This window comes from Phragmites australis, chromosome 7, assembly GCF_958298935.1.
Source record: "Phragmites australis chromosome 7, lpPhrAust1.1, whole genome shotgun sequence".
NCBI classification, from domain to species: domain Eukaryota; kingdom Viridiplantae; phylum Streptophyta; class Magnoliopsida; order Poales; family Poaceae; genus Phragmites; species Phragmites australis.
In genome coordinates this window covers 28,761,130-28,775,379 of record NC_084927.1, presented here as the reverse complement: position 1 = coordinate 28,775,379, position 14,250 = coordinate 28,761,130, and the positions used below count along the sequence as shown (strand labels likewise).

The following is a 14,250-nucleotide window of genomic DNA, read 5'->3' as shown; positions in this document are numbered from 1 at the left end:
GTTGCTTTATATAAAGCAGGGTTGCTATATACAGAGGTGGGCCTACATGAGGACAAAGAAGTACAGATGTATACATAATTTTTTTGCAAAAAAATAAGTATATATCATATTTTCCTTAGTCTCTCCGACCTTCGCCATTTTCTCACTACCGCAGGTGCAGCTCCCGAGGACCCGAGCAGCCAGCCCAACACCACAGCGCCCACCGGCACAAGCCTAACACAGCAAGTCGGCAAGGCCCCTAAGCTAGTGGTCCAACGCCCAACAGCCAACACTCAATCCCTAATTGCCCAAATGTGCAACTGGCCCAATACCCAAATGCATGCACGCATGGGATGGATGGCAATGACACTGAGTCTGGCGATGTGGTGAGCGTGGCAGGGAGGGGCGGTGCGAGCGCAACCACATCCATTGGACTCCACTTTTGATAGAGCTACTAGTTGTAGAGCTTTGATCCCCTTAAATATATTTTGTTGGTTTCTCACATTCAATTCTTTAAAGATGTTATTGCTAATTTATTATTCATAATGCTTTAATCATAATTTATAAATAAAAGACAAAACTTATTCCTAGTATTTAATTTATGTGATCATGTAACATGTTGTCCTTTCCATTTTTTACTACTTAGTATTGATGCATGAAATGAAAGATCAATGCATGAGTATTTTACAATATGCGCTTTCATACTAATAAATGATACTGTTTTCTCCTGAGATTATCAAATAATTTTTTTAGCTAGATATGTATATCCATTGTTAAATTTTTGCACCCGCCACTGCTATATACCTTCTGGTAAGGCTTAGACTTTAATAAAGTTGCTGACTCGTGCCCGATGGCATGTTGAGGACGAGATATGCTTTGCATATATACGACATGCACATTGTAATATTCAAGAATCAGGAGCTAAGTCTCCAACAGTACACATGTCTACGTCGAACAAGCGGCACGCACTTCGGCACTTGACCCGCCACCGCTTAAAAGAATGCTTCCAAGTCTTCTGTTGTAGTCTTCAGCGGGAACAATCAACAGACATCACGCGATATAGACTTTCTGGTAAGGCTTAGACTTCAATAAAGTTGACTCGTTCCCGATGGCACGTTGAGAACGAGATGCGCTCTTCATATATATACGACACATTCGGTGTTTTCTTCTGTTAAAACTTAGAACCAACAACTTAAAGCAAAATTCTTCAAAGGGTTCAGTGCTCGATCTCGGCATCCTAGGAAAGATAAACCTCTTGGCCAAACCATACCGCTTAAGGTACATCTTCTACTCGACGAAAACTGAACTCCCTTGCTATTTCAGGTGAATTTTACTATATGTTTATTCTCTAGCGTTTAGTTTTACCAGCTTTTTAGTTCATTTAACTGCATACTTCAAGGTCGATGCTGCATTTTCTAGATGCTAGACAAAAGAAAACGAATGCTTTTTTATTCCCGAGAAATATTTGCACAACTTATTTATTATGTCAGATGCTGTAGTTTACATCCTTTGCAATTAGGGATTACAGTTAGACTCGTGGGTTCGGGTACCCACGTGTTCTATATCTGATAAGTCTAGGTTCAGGTTTATTTTTTCATCCATGGATCCGTTGGGTCGGGTACACGAACTGAGTCGGGTTAGGCTTGGATTTTCATTTCAGCCCATAGGTGCTCGTTGGGTCCCCCGAAACTCAGCCCAACGCCCCAGCCACAGTTCCTTCACGCATATGCAGGCTGTAGCTCGGCCTGCCTCCAACTCCGTTGCTTCCTTGCTTGCCACGGCCCACTGGCCCATGCCTTCATGCGCCTGCGGCTTGCGCCGTCACCACGCTCCGGTGGCTTCACCTTGCGCTACCGCCACAATGCATTGTCACAATGTCACAAGTAGTGGCGTCGTGTAAAAGATCAATTTCTAAACATCTTTTGCTGAAAAGTCCATTTGTCAAAACTGTTTTGGAAAATATCCGGAAAAAAATTCCACGTCTCCAACACTGCATGTTTACGTCGAACAAGGGGCACGCACTTGACCCGCCACCGCTTAAAAGAATGCTTCCAACTCTTCTTGTAGTCTTCAGCAGGAACAAATCAACAGACAGCGACATATATATACTTTCTGGTAAGGCTTAGACTTTAATAAAGTTGACTCGGTCCCGATGACTCGTTGAGAACGAGATGTGCTATTCATATATACCACACGCACGTTCGGTGTTTTCTTCTGTTAGAACTTAGAACCAACAACTTAAAGCAAAATTCTTCAAAGGTTCAGTGCTCGATCTCGGCATACTAGGAAAGATAAACCTCTTGGCCAAACCATACCGCTTGAGGTACATCTTCTACTCGACGAAAACTGAACTCCCTTGCTATTTCAGGTGAATTTTGCTATGTTATTCTCTACCGTTTAGTTTTATCAACTTTTTAGTTGATTCATCTGCATACTTGAAGGTTGATGCTGCATTTTCTAGATGGTTGACAAAAGAAACAACTCTTATTTATTCCCGAGACAATTTTGTACAACTTATTTATTATGTCAGATGCGGTAGTTTGCATCCCTTTGCAATAGGCAGTGCCTACAAAACGCTTCAAACCATGATTGTCCACAAAACCAGGCCTTTTAAGTATGCATTCCGATTGTGTAGTTCCTAATAGAACGGTGAACCGTTCGGCATTTTAAAACCATGCTAATATATGCACGACATGTTACATGATTTTTGTAAGAGAATCAAATTATACCAGTACGTGACTTTGATGGAATTGTCTAACCTTCAACGGAACAGGGCGATTAACTAACACTACTGTTAAGTCAGTAGAGGCTCTTATCCATCCGGGCATGAACACGGGTGCTCACATAGGCAGGGTTCCCCCCCTCCTCCGTTATTCTTAAAAAAGGGTAACTCTAGTGTTAGAATTACAAAACATGACGTCCAACAGAAATATCATATTTTCGACTTCAAAATATAAGTTTGGAAGCATCATAAATTATATATGACACCTCCGGGTGGCAAGCAAGTTCACAGGGAGGGTATAGAGAAATCAGGACAAAGACACGCTTCAAAATTTTATTATCAAAAGGCACCAACGGATCCTCCCCTAACAAACATTTGTGGTGCCGGACCAGGAAATTCAATTCTGAACTTATGCTCATCTATAGCTGTAGCTAAGTTGCATTTGTACTAGCACACTACAAACAAATTAAAAAACAAGTTGTGCGTGTACATCATGTCAAGACATCTACACCGACAAATATTTGTACAAGAAAAAGGTCTGTTTTACTACTATCATATCTCGTGTTTGTTCAGATAACGCTTGAAGTTTAATATGGCCTACTTAACTCTTTAAAGTTGTGAAACCGGGTCACTTAGATTACTCCCAATAGCAGGTTTTATATTTGTATTTTCAAGAGTGTCACATAACCAAAAGTGCATTTAGTTGGTGATTGAAATAGTCTCCTACAATGTATTGCTTCATTTTGTTGTTTCATAGGTAACACATGCAAGAGAGTGACTATATTGGAAAGAGTGTCCAGGTGGTTTTATCTAAATAAAACCATTTTCTTCTCTCTTCGTTACTTCTTTGCCACATCGTCAAAAATGCTGGCATAGCGCTGTATTTAATGAGAATGAAACTCCCATTGTAAGTAGTCTTAATCCCTTGAAGAGTTTTGGCTGGGTGGTTTTGCCATGTAGATACCACATCATCCTTTCTCTTATGTCACCTTTTCTAACTCCTCCCACGACTCTTTCCCAATCTCTCTCTCGCGCTTGCGCTTTTCTGGTAAAGCATCCAAACCTGAAGCCTGCGCCCTACCCCGCGCTGCAGAGGACGGTGACGTAGGCCACGCGGACCGGTACTGCCTGGAGCCTAGGGTATCACTTAGCAGTATGCTTCGATCCATGGAGAGGAAAATGAACTGGCTGCTGCACAGGAATGCCCGAGCAGCCTGGCTGCGGCGCCGTTGTTCCCCCTCCCCATTGCTGCCTTGCTTGCTGATCGAGTCAGCCACGCCATGTCACCGTCTTGGGCTCGGCCCTGACTACGGATTGGGCCGCATTTGGGTCGGTGTGGCCCATTCAGATGTAAGAATGAGACTTCATCTAGGAGAGAAACCATTGAAGAATAGAAGACATGAACTGGCGGGCGGCTTCTTCTCCTCCAAGATCCTCTGCGGTAACTATAGATGTATTAACAGTCATTGGTATCGGGCTCGCGTGTCAATTATTGTTAATGCAAGGTACTACAGAGGATATGTGTCCACTTCTTCTACCTTGGCTCCCGACTTCTACTTCTTCCTGAGCTCCCTTCCTCTGTGTGTTCCTCCTTTTCCAGTTTCCTCCCTCTCCTACTCGGTTAGGATTGTTATTGTTTCTCTCTGGAGTTGTATCCCGCACGGTGTGATCGACTTGATTGCTTAATCCTGTCTCTGGTTGTGGAATTTGGGTGTTCTATGGGTTGATCAAGTGTTTGATCCTCTGAGGTCGGTAACACGCCAGCACCCATGGACGAGGCTACGGCCCCATTCCGCTCCTGCATGCACTGAATATACACCTTCATGTACCTATTCCCAAGATTAGTGTCCGATTATTTCAGACATTTTCTGACTTTGTTTCTATCAGGAGCCAAGAAATCTAAACAAACGGGTTTGCGGAAAGATCTCTAGAAAAATTAGAAGCTTATTTCTAAAGAAATGAACTTGAAGCTGAGAAGCTAGCTAAGATTAGTTTTTTAAGTAGTGTGTTGAGAAACCAAAAATTATTGTAAAATTCAACAGCTAAATTTCAAAAATAACTTTTCAGAAAAACTAAAAGCACAATTTTTCAGAGAAACTGGAAACAGAAATACAAACAAACAGACCATAATTCTTGTGCTGAGCTTCGCAAGATCTGTAGCAAACAGGGATAACAAGGAGTCTTGGTGGGAGACATTCAGCATGCATCAGGGTCTGTCTGTCATGCACGTGCGCCACCACTAATCTACTTGTGACGCTTATGTGTCAAACCACCGTCTAATACCATCTATGCTAGCAAAATCATTTAGCAAAAACAGCTCAAGGGGTTACGGTTTTAGAACTTGATAGGTTAAGTAGATCAAATAAAAAAATAGGGGTTATTCGGACAAACAGAATACTTGGGTAGCAAAATGGACTATGTGAACTGTAGGCGAAAAAACCCAAGAGATTAGGCTTATCTTTATTTTCAGTTTTTTTCTTTTCTTTTTACGATGGCAAATAATCCTATTTTTGCGTAATTTGTTAGGGTACATATACAATTTTTGTAAGTGCACAAATTACAACTTAGGTGTCAAAAATTGGAGCCACTAATTAAGTTGTACGTTACAATAACATGGTTTCTAGTTATCCAACCGAGGAGTATGAAAGTGGTTCTGCAGCTTGGACTTGGTCTTCTACTTCTTGCGACACATTATGTCCCCGCAACTTCAGTTCCTAGTCCTCAATGCCAAAAGCAGTGTGGCGATGTTGAGATACACTACCCGTTCGGCATCGGCGTGAATTGCTCACTAGAAGAATTGTTTAGCGTCAAGTGCCAAGTCCAAGATGGCATCTCCAAGCCAATCTTCGGTGAGAATTTTGAGCTGCTCAATATTTCCTTGGCTAATAGCACGGTCCGGGTGCTCAATCAGATCGCGACATACTGTTACAACGACACCTCTGGGGACATGGATTCTCATTATTGGGGGATCAAGTCTAAAAATACCCCCTACCGGTTCTCGGACATCCACAACAAGTTCACCGTCATCGGGTGCAACACCATCGGCTACATCGGTGACGAAGGGAGCTACCTGAGCGGGTGTGTCTCGACATGCGGCAACCTGTCAGACTTAACGGATGGCTCCTGCTCGGGCATAGGCTGCTGCCAGACAGCGATACCGAGGGGCATGGACAACTACAAGGTCAACTTCAATATGGTTACCAACGCAAGCCAGATCTTGAGGTTCAGTCGGTGCAGCTATGCCGTACTGGTGGAGGCAGAGGCATTCAACTTTAGCACCGCGTACATCACCACGAACAAGTTCAACGACACGAATGCTGGGCAGGTACCTATGGTGATTGACTGGGCTATAAGAAATGAGACTTCGTGTGAGAAGGCCAAACGGAATGAAACGGGAACTTACGCATGTCTCAGCGGGAACAGTGAGTGTGTGAACTCCGCCAATGGACCAGGGTACGTGTGCAACTGCTCCAAAGGGTTCCAAGGCAATCCTTATCTTCCAGATGGATGCCAAGGTACTAGTTTGGCTTACCTCTCGGATGATGTATGTGTATGTGCACAATTGTGCACAATATCCTCCATTCCTCCTCTGGGGGTTCTATCCTCTGTCCCGTGCCCCATGGTCTTCTACCAAGACCACGTGGTAGGGAGACGCCGTTAAAAAAATGATTAACCTCTAAACTTTGTATTTATCATACTTATTTTTGCTCATCTTATTGCAGATGTCAATGAATGTAATGACGGCCCATGCCCTTTGGGCGGCGTTTGCCACAACACAGTAGGAGGATACCGGTGCTCATGTCGAGCAGGAAGGAAGTTCTCCAAGCAAAACAAAACATGTGACCCTGATACCGGCTTAATAATCGGTAACGCGCACAGCTAGCTAGACCATTAACTTCTTATATCATTTATTTTAAATATAAATTAACAACAATACCCTAACATGATTGTAAAACCGGACCAAAACATGCGGTGTGCCAAATTGACTAACAATGGTGTATACTCTCTATAAGAAAAAAGAATGACAGAGTTTTCTAACAATGCTCTTATCTGATGCTACTATGCAGGAGTTACAGTAAGCTTTCTTGTTCTCGTGATTTTCTCCTCCTCCGGATACATGATTCTTCAAAAGAGAAAACTGAACAAAGTCAAGCAGGAGTATTTTCACCAGCATGGAGGCCTGCTTTTGTTTGAGAAGATGAAGTCAGAAAAAGGCCTTGCTTTCACGGTATTTACTGAAGTTGAACTTATACATGCCACAAACAACTACGATAAGAGCAGAATCATTGGGAAGGGAGGCCATGGGACGGTCTACAAAGGGATAGTCAAGGACAATATGCCTGTTGCCATTAAGCGATGTGCGCTGATTGACGAGAGGCAAAAGAAGGAATTTGGTCAAGAAATGCTAATACTCTCTCAAATCAATCACAAGAACATCGTCAAACTCGTGGGCTGTTGCCTTGAGGTGGAAGTTCCGATGTTGGTCTACGAGTTCATCCCAAATGGCACACTGTATGAGCTTATCCATGGCAAGAACCAAGCATTGCAGATCTCTTTCAGCACCCTCCTAAGGATTGTTCATGAAGCGGCTGAAGGACTTAACTTCCTACACTCATATGCATCTCCCCCGATTCTCCATGGCGATGTGAAGACTGCCAACATCCTTCTCGACCACAACTACATGGCCAAAGTGTCGGACTTTGGAGCCTCCATATTAGCCCCGTCCGACGAAGAGCAGTATGTCACAATGGTTCAAGGTACCTGCGGCTACCTTGACCCTGAATACATGCAAACATGCCAGTTGACAGACAAAAGCGACGTCTATAGCTTCGGTGTTATCCTTCTAGAGGTCCTCACCGGCCAGGTGCCTCTGAAACTAGACGGGCCCGAGAAGCACAGAAGCCTGTCATCAAATTTCCTATTGGCTATGAAGGAGAACAATCTCGATGCCGTGTTAGAGAGCAACATAAAGGGGCAAGAGAGCGCTGAATTGATCAGGGGACTTGCAGAGCTAGCCAAACAATGCCTCGACATGTGCGGCGGCAATAGGCCCTCCATGAAGGAGATAGCCGACGAGCTCAGCAGACTGCGGAAGCTTTCATTGCATCCTTGGGTACAACTCGAAACAGAGGTGGAGACTCAAAGCCTTCTCGGTGGAACATCAACTGCTAGTTTTGAAATAGAAGCTGCTACCACTGGGTATCCTGCACAGGAAGGTGACAACATGCCCATGAACCCAAGAAGTTCGTATTATGCGAGGTGACTGAAACATATGGTGTTGCTCCATTAAAACTCCTATTCATTCAGGGGCATTTGCTAGCTTTTTTTGATAACGGAATTGACATTTCCGGCCTCTGCATCATGAGGTGCATATAGCCTAGGGGCAGTTGCTAGCTGGGCTGCTATCTAGTGTCAATGACACAAAGTATTGTATTTCTGAGTCTGTTTCTGCTGTCCCAGTATGTATTTTGTTTATTGTTGAACAACATGTAATCCTGTGGTAGTTTAGATTAGTAGTTAGTTTAGGAGTTAGCATTTGCTTCCGTGTTTTTCGTTTGTCAGTTCAGTCCGTTAGGAAACGAGGAAAAGCTTCTCTGACCCCGCGTCTTCTCCAAGAAGCGACACGGGGCAAAACTCCACCGTCGGGCTCCCACTACCGTGGCCTAGAGCGACTGCTGTTAAGGTTCCCCCTCTTGCTCTCCCTCCCCTTCCTTACTCCAATCTCTCTCCTTTCCCCCTCCTCATTGTGTGCCTGCCAGAGTGTAGATCCGACATGTGCCCGATCGGATCTGTTATCTGCAGGGCTGGGTGCGCTCGTGGGCGGCCTGACTCGTGGGCACAACGAATGTGGCGGTCGTGGCAGAGGCGCACGTCCACGCATTCGAGGAAATCACTGCTGGCGGGAGGTACTTCTACTTCGACCTCGTGGTCCAACGGCCTGAGGAGTTCTCGTGCTAGTGCGCCAGCTAGAGCTACATGGCAGGCGTTGATGTCCGTGTGGGATTCCAATGAGGGCCAGTGAGGTTTGAGCTCTGTAGGCAGTTGCGATTTTTTAAAATAATAGTATTTTTGAAAAATTGTAAAAATAATAACTGAATTTATAAAATTGTAAGAATAGGTACATGTCGGCACGTGAAATACCGACAGGTCTCTAGTCGATATACGGTATGCCAACTAGTACCTATTGGCACTCCATATACCGACATCCTACGTGACAGTGAGCCGAGGGCCTATCGGTATTTTGCATGTCGACAGGTCCTATATCCCACAGACGATATTAAAAGAAAAATCCATACCTTTTTGATATGATCTCGCATGGAGATGATCTTTATATGAAAATTACGAATCTCAACCAGATCTATAACTTTATAGTTTAACACTTTTTCATTTGAATCCATTTAGATGCCTAAAAGGTGGTTATAAATTTCAGATTAAAAAATTAGATCTGTAACGTGTAGCCACCTTTTGAGCATCTAAATGGATTCAGATGGAACAATGTTTAATTGAAAAGTTATAGATCTCATCGATAGCCATATTTTTCATATAAAGATCATCTTCATCTGAGATCATATCAAAAGATCATGAACTTTTCTTTGAATATTGTCAGCGGGACATAGGACTTATCGGCATACGGAATGCCAACAGGCCTCCAGACTCACTGCCAGTGTGCGAACAGGTCCCCAGACTCACTGCCACATAGGATGTCGGCACACGGAATGTCGACTAGGTATCTATCAACATTTCGGGTGCCGACTAGTACCTATTTTGTAATTTTATGAATTTGACTATTATTTTTTGCAATTTTCCAAAAAAATACTACTATTTTAAAAACTTGACAATTGTTGATTGGGCTCCTGCCCTCCGGGTGGAGGCGCTCACCATCGCTATTGGGTTACACGCCATTGGGTTGCACGATGGCTGATGCTCCTGTTGTCGCCCAGGTGGCTTGTGTGCTCGTGCCTTCGTGCACATTTTGCAGGTGGATTGGCAGTGCGTACATTATGGCACGTCGCACAGGTTTTTGGCGCGGAGGCGGTCGATGCTGGACATGCTTTTCGCCTGCCTGTTCCACACGTCGAGCATCCCAGTGGCGCTGTGTAGTGGCCCGTTGGCCGCCTTGGTAGCGTGGTAAGGCGCCTTTGCAGCACGGTGGCGCATCGGTGTTGTGGTGGTGCCCTCCATTGTGTTGATTGGTACATCGCCGTTCTTGTGGTGTCGTGTTGTGCGCATCTTCGTGTGCACCTCGTTTTACATGCGGAGGGTTCACCGGCTACTCCTCTCCGGTTGATGCGCGTTTGCTCGATCTTTCAAAGGTAATATGATAAGTCTATTGGTGGAGTTTCGATGTTGATGATCCAAAAGCTCTGGCCAAGACAGATCGAGAACCCTTGCAACCACTACACCATTACTCCGTGATTATCAACCGTGCTAAGACGCGGTTGACCTCTCCAAGAAGGCTTTTTCTGCAAGCGAATCGAGAACATTAACAAGAACATGTAGATGCAATTTGAACATTGATGTTTAAGTTCTCAATCGTGCCCAACTCGTAGCATCAACGGCAAAACTCCTGATGCGGAAAAGCACGGTGTGTGGCCGGCGGTTCATTTCCTTCGAACCTTCGGTTGTATCGCCCATGTCAAGATCATGAGGCCAAGGCTTTGGTGAATGTAAATATTCTTATCTTAAAATAGTTTGGTTAGCAGTCGTATCTAGTTTTAGACATAGGTTAGGCAAAAGATATAGGATTCTGTGATATTAGACCTAGATTTTTTAGGTATAGGTTTATACAACAATGCAAAGCAACTGTTAGACATAGTTTTTTTGGGGATTGATGTAATTGTTTGATATAGGTTTCTCAAGGATGGCTACTGACCACCTGGAGCTTCTTGACCCATGCATGGATGAAAGGTATCACTCGTACTTGATCATCGTTAATGCTAATGAGCACCTGGTACTCCGATCGTGGGTTCCGGATGAGCTCATGAGGTTGGATGAGTGTTTGATCCCCAAGTTTGCAATTCATTCCCTTCACATGCTTCTGGTGTTCATGAGGTACTCTGACTTACATTATATTTTGTTTGCAGGTTGCGTGGGGTTAGGCTTCTTCGACTCTGCAGGCTTGTCATGGTGGACGCAAGGCTTGGACGAGTAGAGTCCACACGATGGTTCAGTTTTGACCGTTTCCTATTCGCTACGCTAGTGGACAGGTGGAGGCCGGAGACATACACATTCCATCTCCCGTGAGGAGAGGTGACGCCTATACTTGAGGATGTCTTGCTCCTGCTTGGCCTACCCTGTGTGGGCCAAGCGACGGGTCTGACAAATGTAAGTCCCTCTTGACACGACGACATCCTAACATGGTTTGATGCAGTTGTCCAGAGGGACGGCCCATGTACAGGACGTTACTTGGGTTTGAGATGTATGGACCTACCAAGAGGTTTCTACTCTAGTTCATGGTACGTTACTTATATGACATTTCTTCACGTGCTTAATGTTGCCACTACTGCGACAGCTCCTCCAAGTCGTCTTACACTATTCTCAGTAACCACTACGGTGGCAACTCCTCCAAGCCACCTTATGCTACTCCTGGTGAAGTCATCTTACACTTACCTTTGTCAAGAATACATAATAATTTTCATTATTTTCGTATTTATGCTAACATGTTATGCTCCGTAAACCACTTGTAGAGTACGCGGATTACAATGGCATCATGACACGATGGAGTACATGGAGCAAGTCATCAAGGAGAGTACCACAAATATCTTGGCTGGCTTTTAAACCTTCCTTGGCTTAAGTCATACGTAGGATGAGATCGGACCCTCCAAGCTTGGTGGCACTCCTCCTGTAGGCATGCAGCAAACCCAGGAGGAGTACGTGATTCTAGCTCCCAGTGGCTAGCCTTTTGGATAGTTGTCCTGCCTGACCTGCTCACATACTCAGTGGTCCACGTGAGACCATAGGACCGTAGGGTGCCGTGACTTTTTTAGAATAGGAGGTCATCCCCTCTGCTTTTAGGGACTAGCTTACAGGCTATGTTGTGTGTATAATGTATTATGCACATTTGTTATTTTACTATGTTTCTATCCTATATCCGATTTATTATTCCGATTTTATTCCTCCATCAGCATTACAACAAAGGACTCCAACCAACCCTTTCATCAGCATTGCGATGCCAAATATCTAAAAAGCAATCAATTCTATAAATATATCATAATTTTCTTTTTTAATCAATTCTAATGGATTTGAAGAAAAAAACTTATAAGTACATGTCCCCATTCAATGAATGAGTGAACATGCGACATATGCATGTTTCCCAACCGAAGGGTAACAGGTAGCCATGCTTGTCAATGTTGGCATGCTACGTTGACATGTCGCACTTTCAACAGGTAACAACTCCATATCACGCTTCTAACGGACGATATGAGTCTAGATTTGTAATTTTCAAAATATCATATATATTTGCATTTTTATTTAAAAAATAAAAAAATGCAATGTGATTGCCCATGACTCGATGAAGTATGGACCAGCTCGTTATCAGCCTAGTTAACTAAGGGCATGTTTGGTAAGCATCTAAATTCTACTAAAAATATTATGGTTCTTGAAAGAGATGATGGTGGTGCAATTGATTAATTTACCTTTATTCTGATTTAAATTTTTTCAGTGAGAAATTGATCAAATTAAATTTTTTTTTGCTAGATATAAAAAAGACAAATACTTAGAGTGCGTTTGGTTTGAGGACGAAGTTAGATGGGATATGATCATTCATATTTTTTTTATAGGATGATCTAATTTTCTATTTGGTTGAGATGGATAATATGACGACCTAGCTTTCTGTTTAGTTAGTGGAATAAGAGTGGATAGGATGAGCCAATTTTCTGTTTAGTTGGTAGAGATTAGAATGAATATGACGATCCATTCATATTTATAGTACATAACATAAGAAGAATATAGTGATTTTTTTAATTGTTAGAAATCTATTTGAGGTATTAAAAAATGCTAGAAGTTACGAATTTTTTTTAAAATTTTTACTTAAATATTAATTTAAGATTTTTGGATCATACTAATTAAAATGAGTTGCTAATGGACTCTAATTTACTCAAAAAATATTTAGAATTTTTAGACCACTCGTGTACTCAAGATAAAATTGAGAGTTAAATAAAAAACACGAATTCATACGTACAAACGAACGGACGAAAACTTGAATGAGCTCAATGACCGATTTCGCCGAACAGAGCCATCCAACATAATAAAGGAATATTCTCATACTGGATAGCCCCATTGAGCTTATGTCCATCAACCAAACAGCATAAAAGTAGAACGGCTAACTCCCGGATGGCTCTGTCCGGCCAACCAAACGCACGCTTAACAAAACACATTCACATAAACAATACCCCTTGATCATCTTACACGTGGAACCTATGGTCCATGGACTTAACCTAGCCACCATTGAACGCTGCACCATCCTCGTCCTTATCCTATCAAGGCAGTCTACCATCGTTCTCTCTCTCCAATTAGCGAATCCCCAGCCCAAGCAGCAAGCGGCGGATCGTTAAATCGGCCTATCTTGTGGTGTTCTCATTTGAGCTCTGTTTGGTTGCCATGGCTGCAGCTGATCGTGAATGTGGTCCAGTACGAGAACTGGACGACGGCGACCGGCAACCACCTCGAGCTTGACCTCCTGCCGCCGCCGCCTTCGCCAGCCATCGGATACGGTCTCCATAGATTGCGGAGGAGCAGCGCGCGGAGGTGTGGCTGGAGGGGCGACGCGCGGAGGCTGGTACCGCGGCCGGGGAGCAACGGCAGCGGCGGGGAGTCGGGCACAGCAAAGCTCGGGCGGGGGGGGGGGGGGGGGGGGGCGGTGGGGGCAAACTGGGAAGGAATGGGCCGTGAAACGGGAGAAACAGGCCTCAGGCCGTTTCACACGCCTAGTTGTTTTGCTAGGAGCGTTTCGGCCGATTCACGGGGAAACGTTTCTCCTCCAACGCTGTTTGTTTGTTACAAATTCTGCTGAAACCGCCGAGAAACACTCCGTGTTCAGCCATCCAAACGGCCCTAAGCCAGTTGGCATCGTGTTCCGACTTCCTGAGTCGTGTAAAACTGTAAGCTCCTGTGGGCTCTGCGGGAAGGGAACGCAGGGGACTTCCATCGGAATCGACACCCGCGGCCGGCGCCGCTGCAACGGTTTTCTTCCATGCGCGCGGGGCGGGCGCGTGTAGTCCCAGCTCGGTGTTCCATCGACCCCAACAGGCGCATTGCCCCACCCAATTCACGGGCGCGCGGGGCGCAGAGATCGCCGCGTACGGGGGGTGTCAGCCAGGCGGCGCGCGGCAATGCAAATTGTCACGCGGCCGTGTGCTACCGAGGTTGTCTCCCGTCCCTAGCGCGCCGTGCTGGTGCCGAGCCGTCGCAGTCGCGTGCATCCGGGGTTCGGCACGCTGCCAAAGAGACGCGGCTGAAGCTGCACGTAGGATGCTGGCGCGTCGACTCGAGGCGGTTGATCGATCGCCTGGTGGGCGGTGGCTGGCGTCTGCTTGTCCGGTTCGTGGGCA

The 14,250-nt window shown here is 44.7% G+C and overlaps 1 protein-coding gene across 3 annotated transcripts; it reads left to right on the top strand.

Annotated features, from left to right (window-relative positions):
• The first annotated feature begins 1,160 nt into the window (after positions 1 to 1,160).
• Positions 1,161 to 8,134, top strand: LOC133924589 (putative wall-associated receptor kinase-like 16). Of its 3 annotated transcripts, none has more exons than XM_062370191.1 (4): positions 1,161 to 1,257; positions 5,326 to 6,216; positions 6,424 to 6,567; positions 6,769 to 8,134. In XM_062370191.1, the coding sequence occupies exons 2-4, from the start codon at positions 5,343 to 5,345 to the stop codon at positions 7,962 to 7,964; spliced, it is 2,214 nt and encodes a 737-aa protein (XP_062226175.1). In that variant the 5' UTR covers positions 1,161 to 1,257; positions 5,326 to 5,342; the 3' UTR covers positions 7,965 to 8,134. The 3 variants fall into 3 exon arrangements, with proteins under 3 accessions (XP_062226175.1, XP_062226173.1, XP_062226172.1); XM_062370189.1 differs by lacking the exon at positions 1,161 to 1,257 and adding an exon at positions 1,956 to 2,302; XM_062370188.1 differs by lacking the exon at positions 1,161 to 1,257 and adding an exon at positions 1,956 to 2,347.
• The last annotated feature ends 6,116 nt before the right edge of the window (positions 8,135 to 14,250 follow it).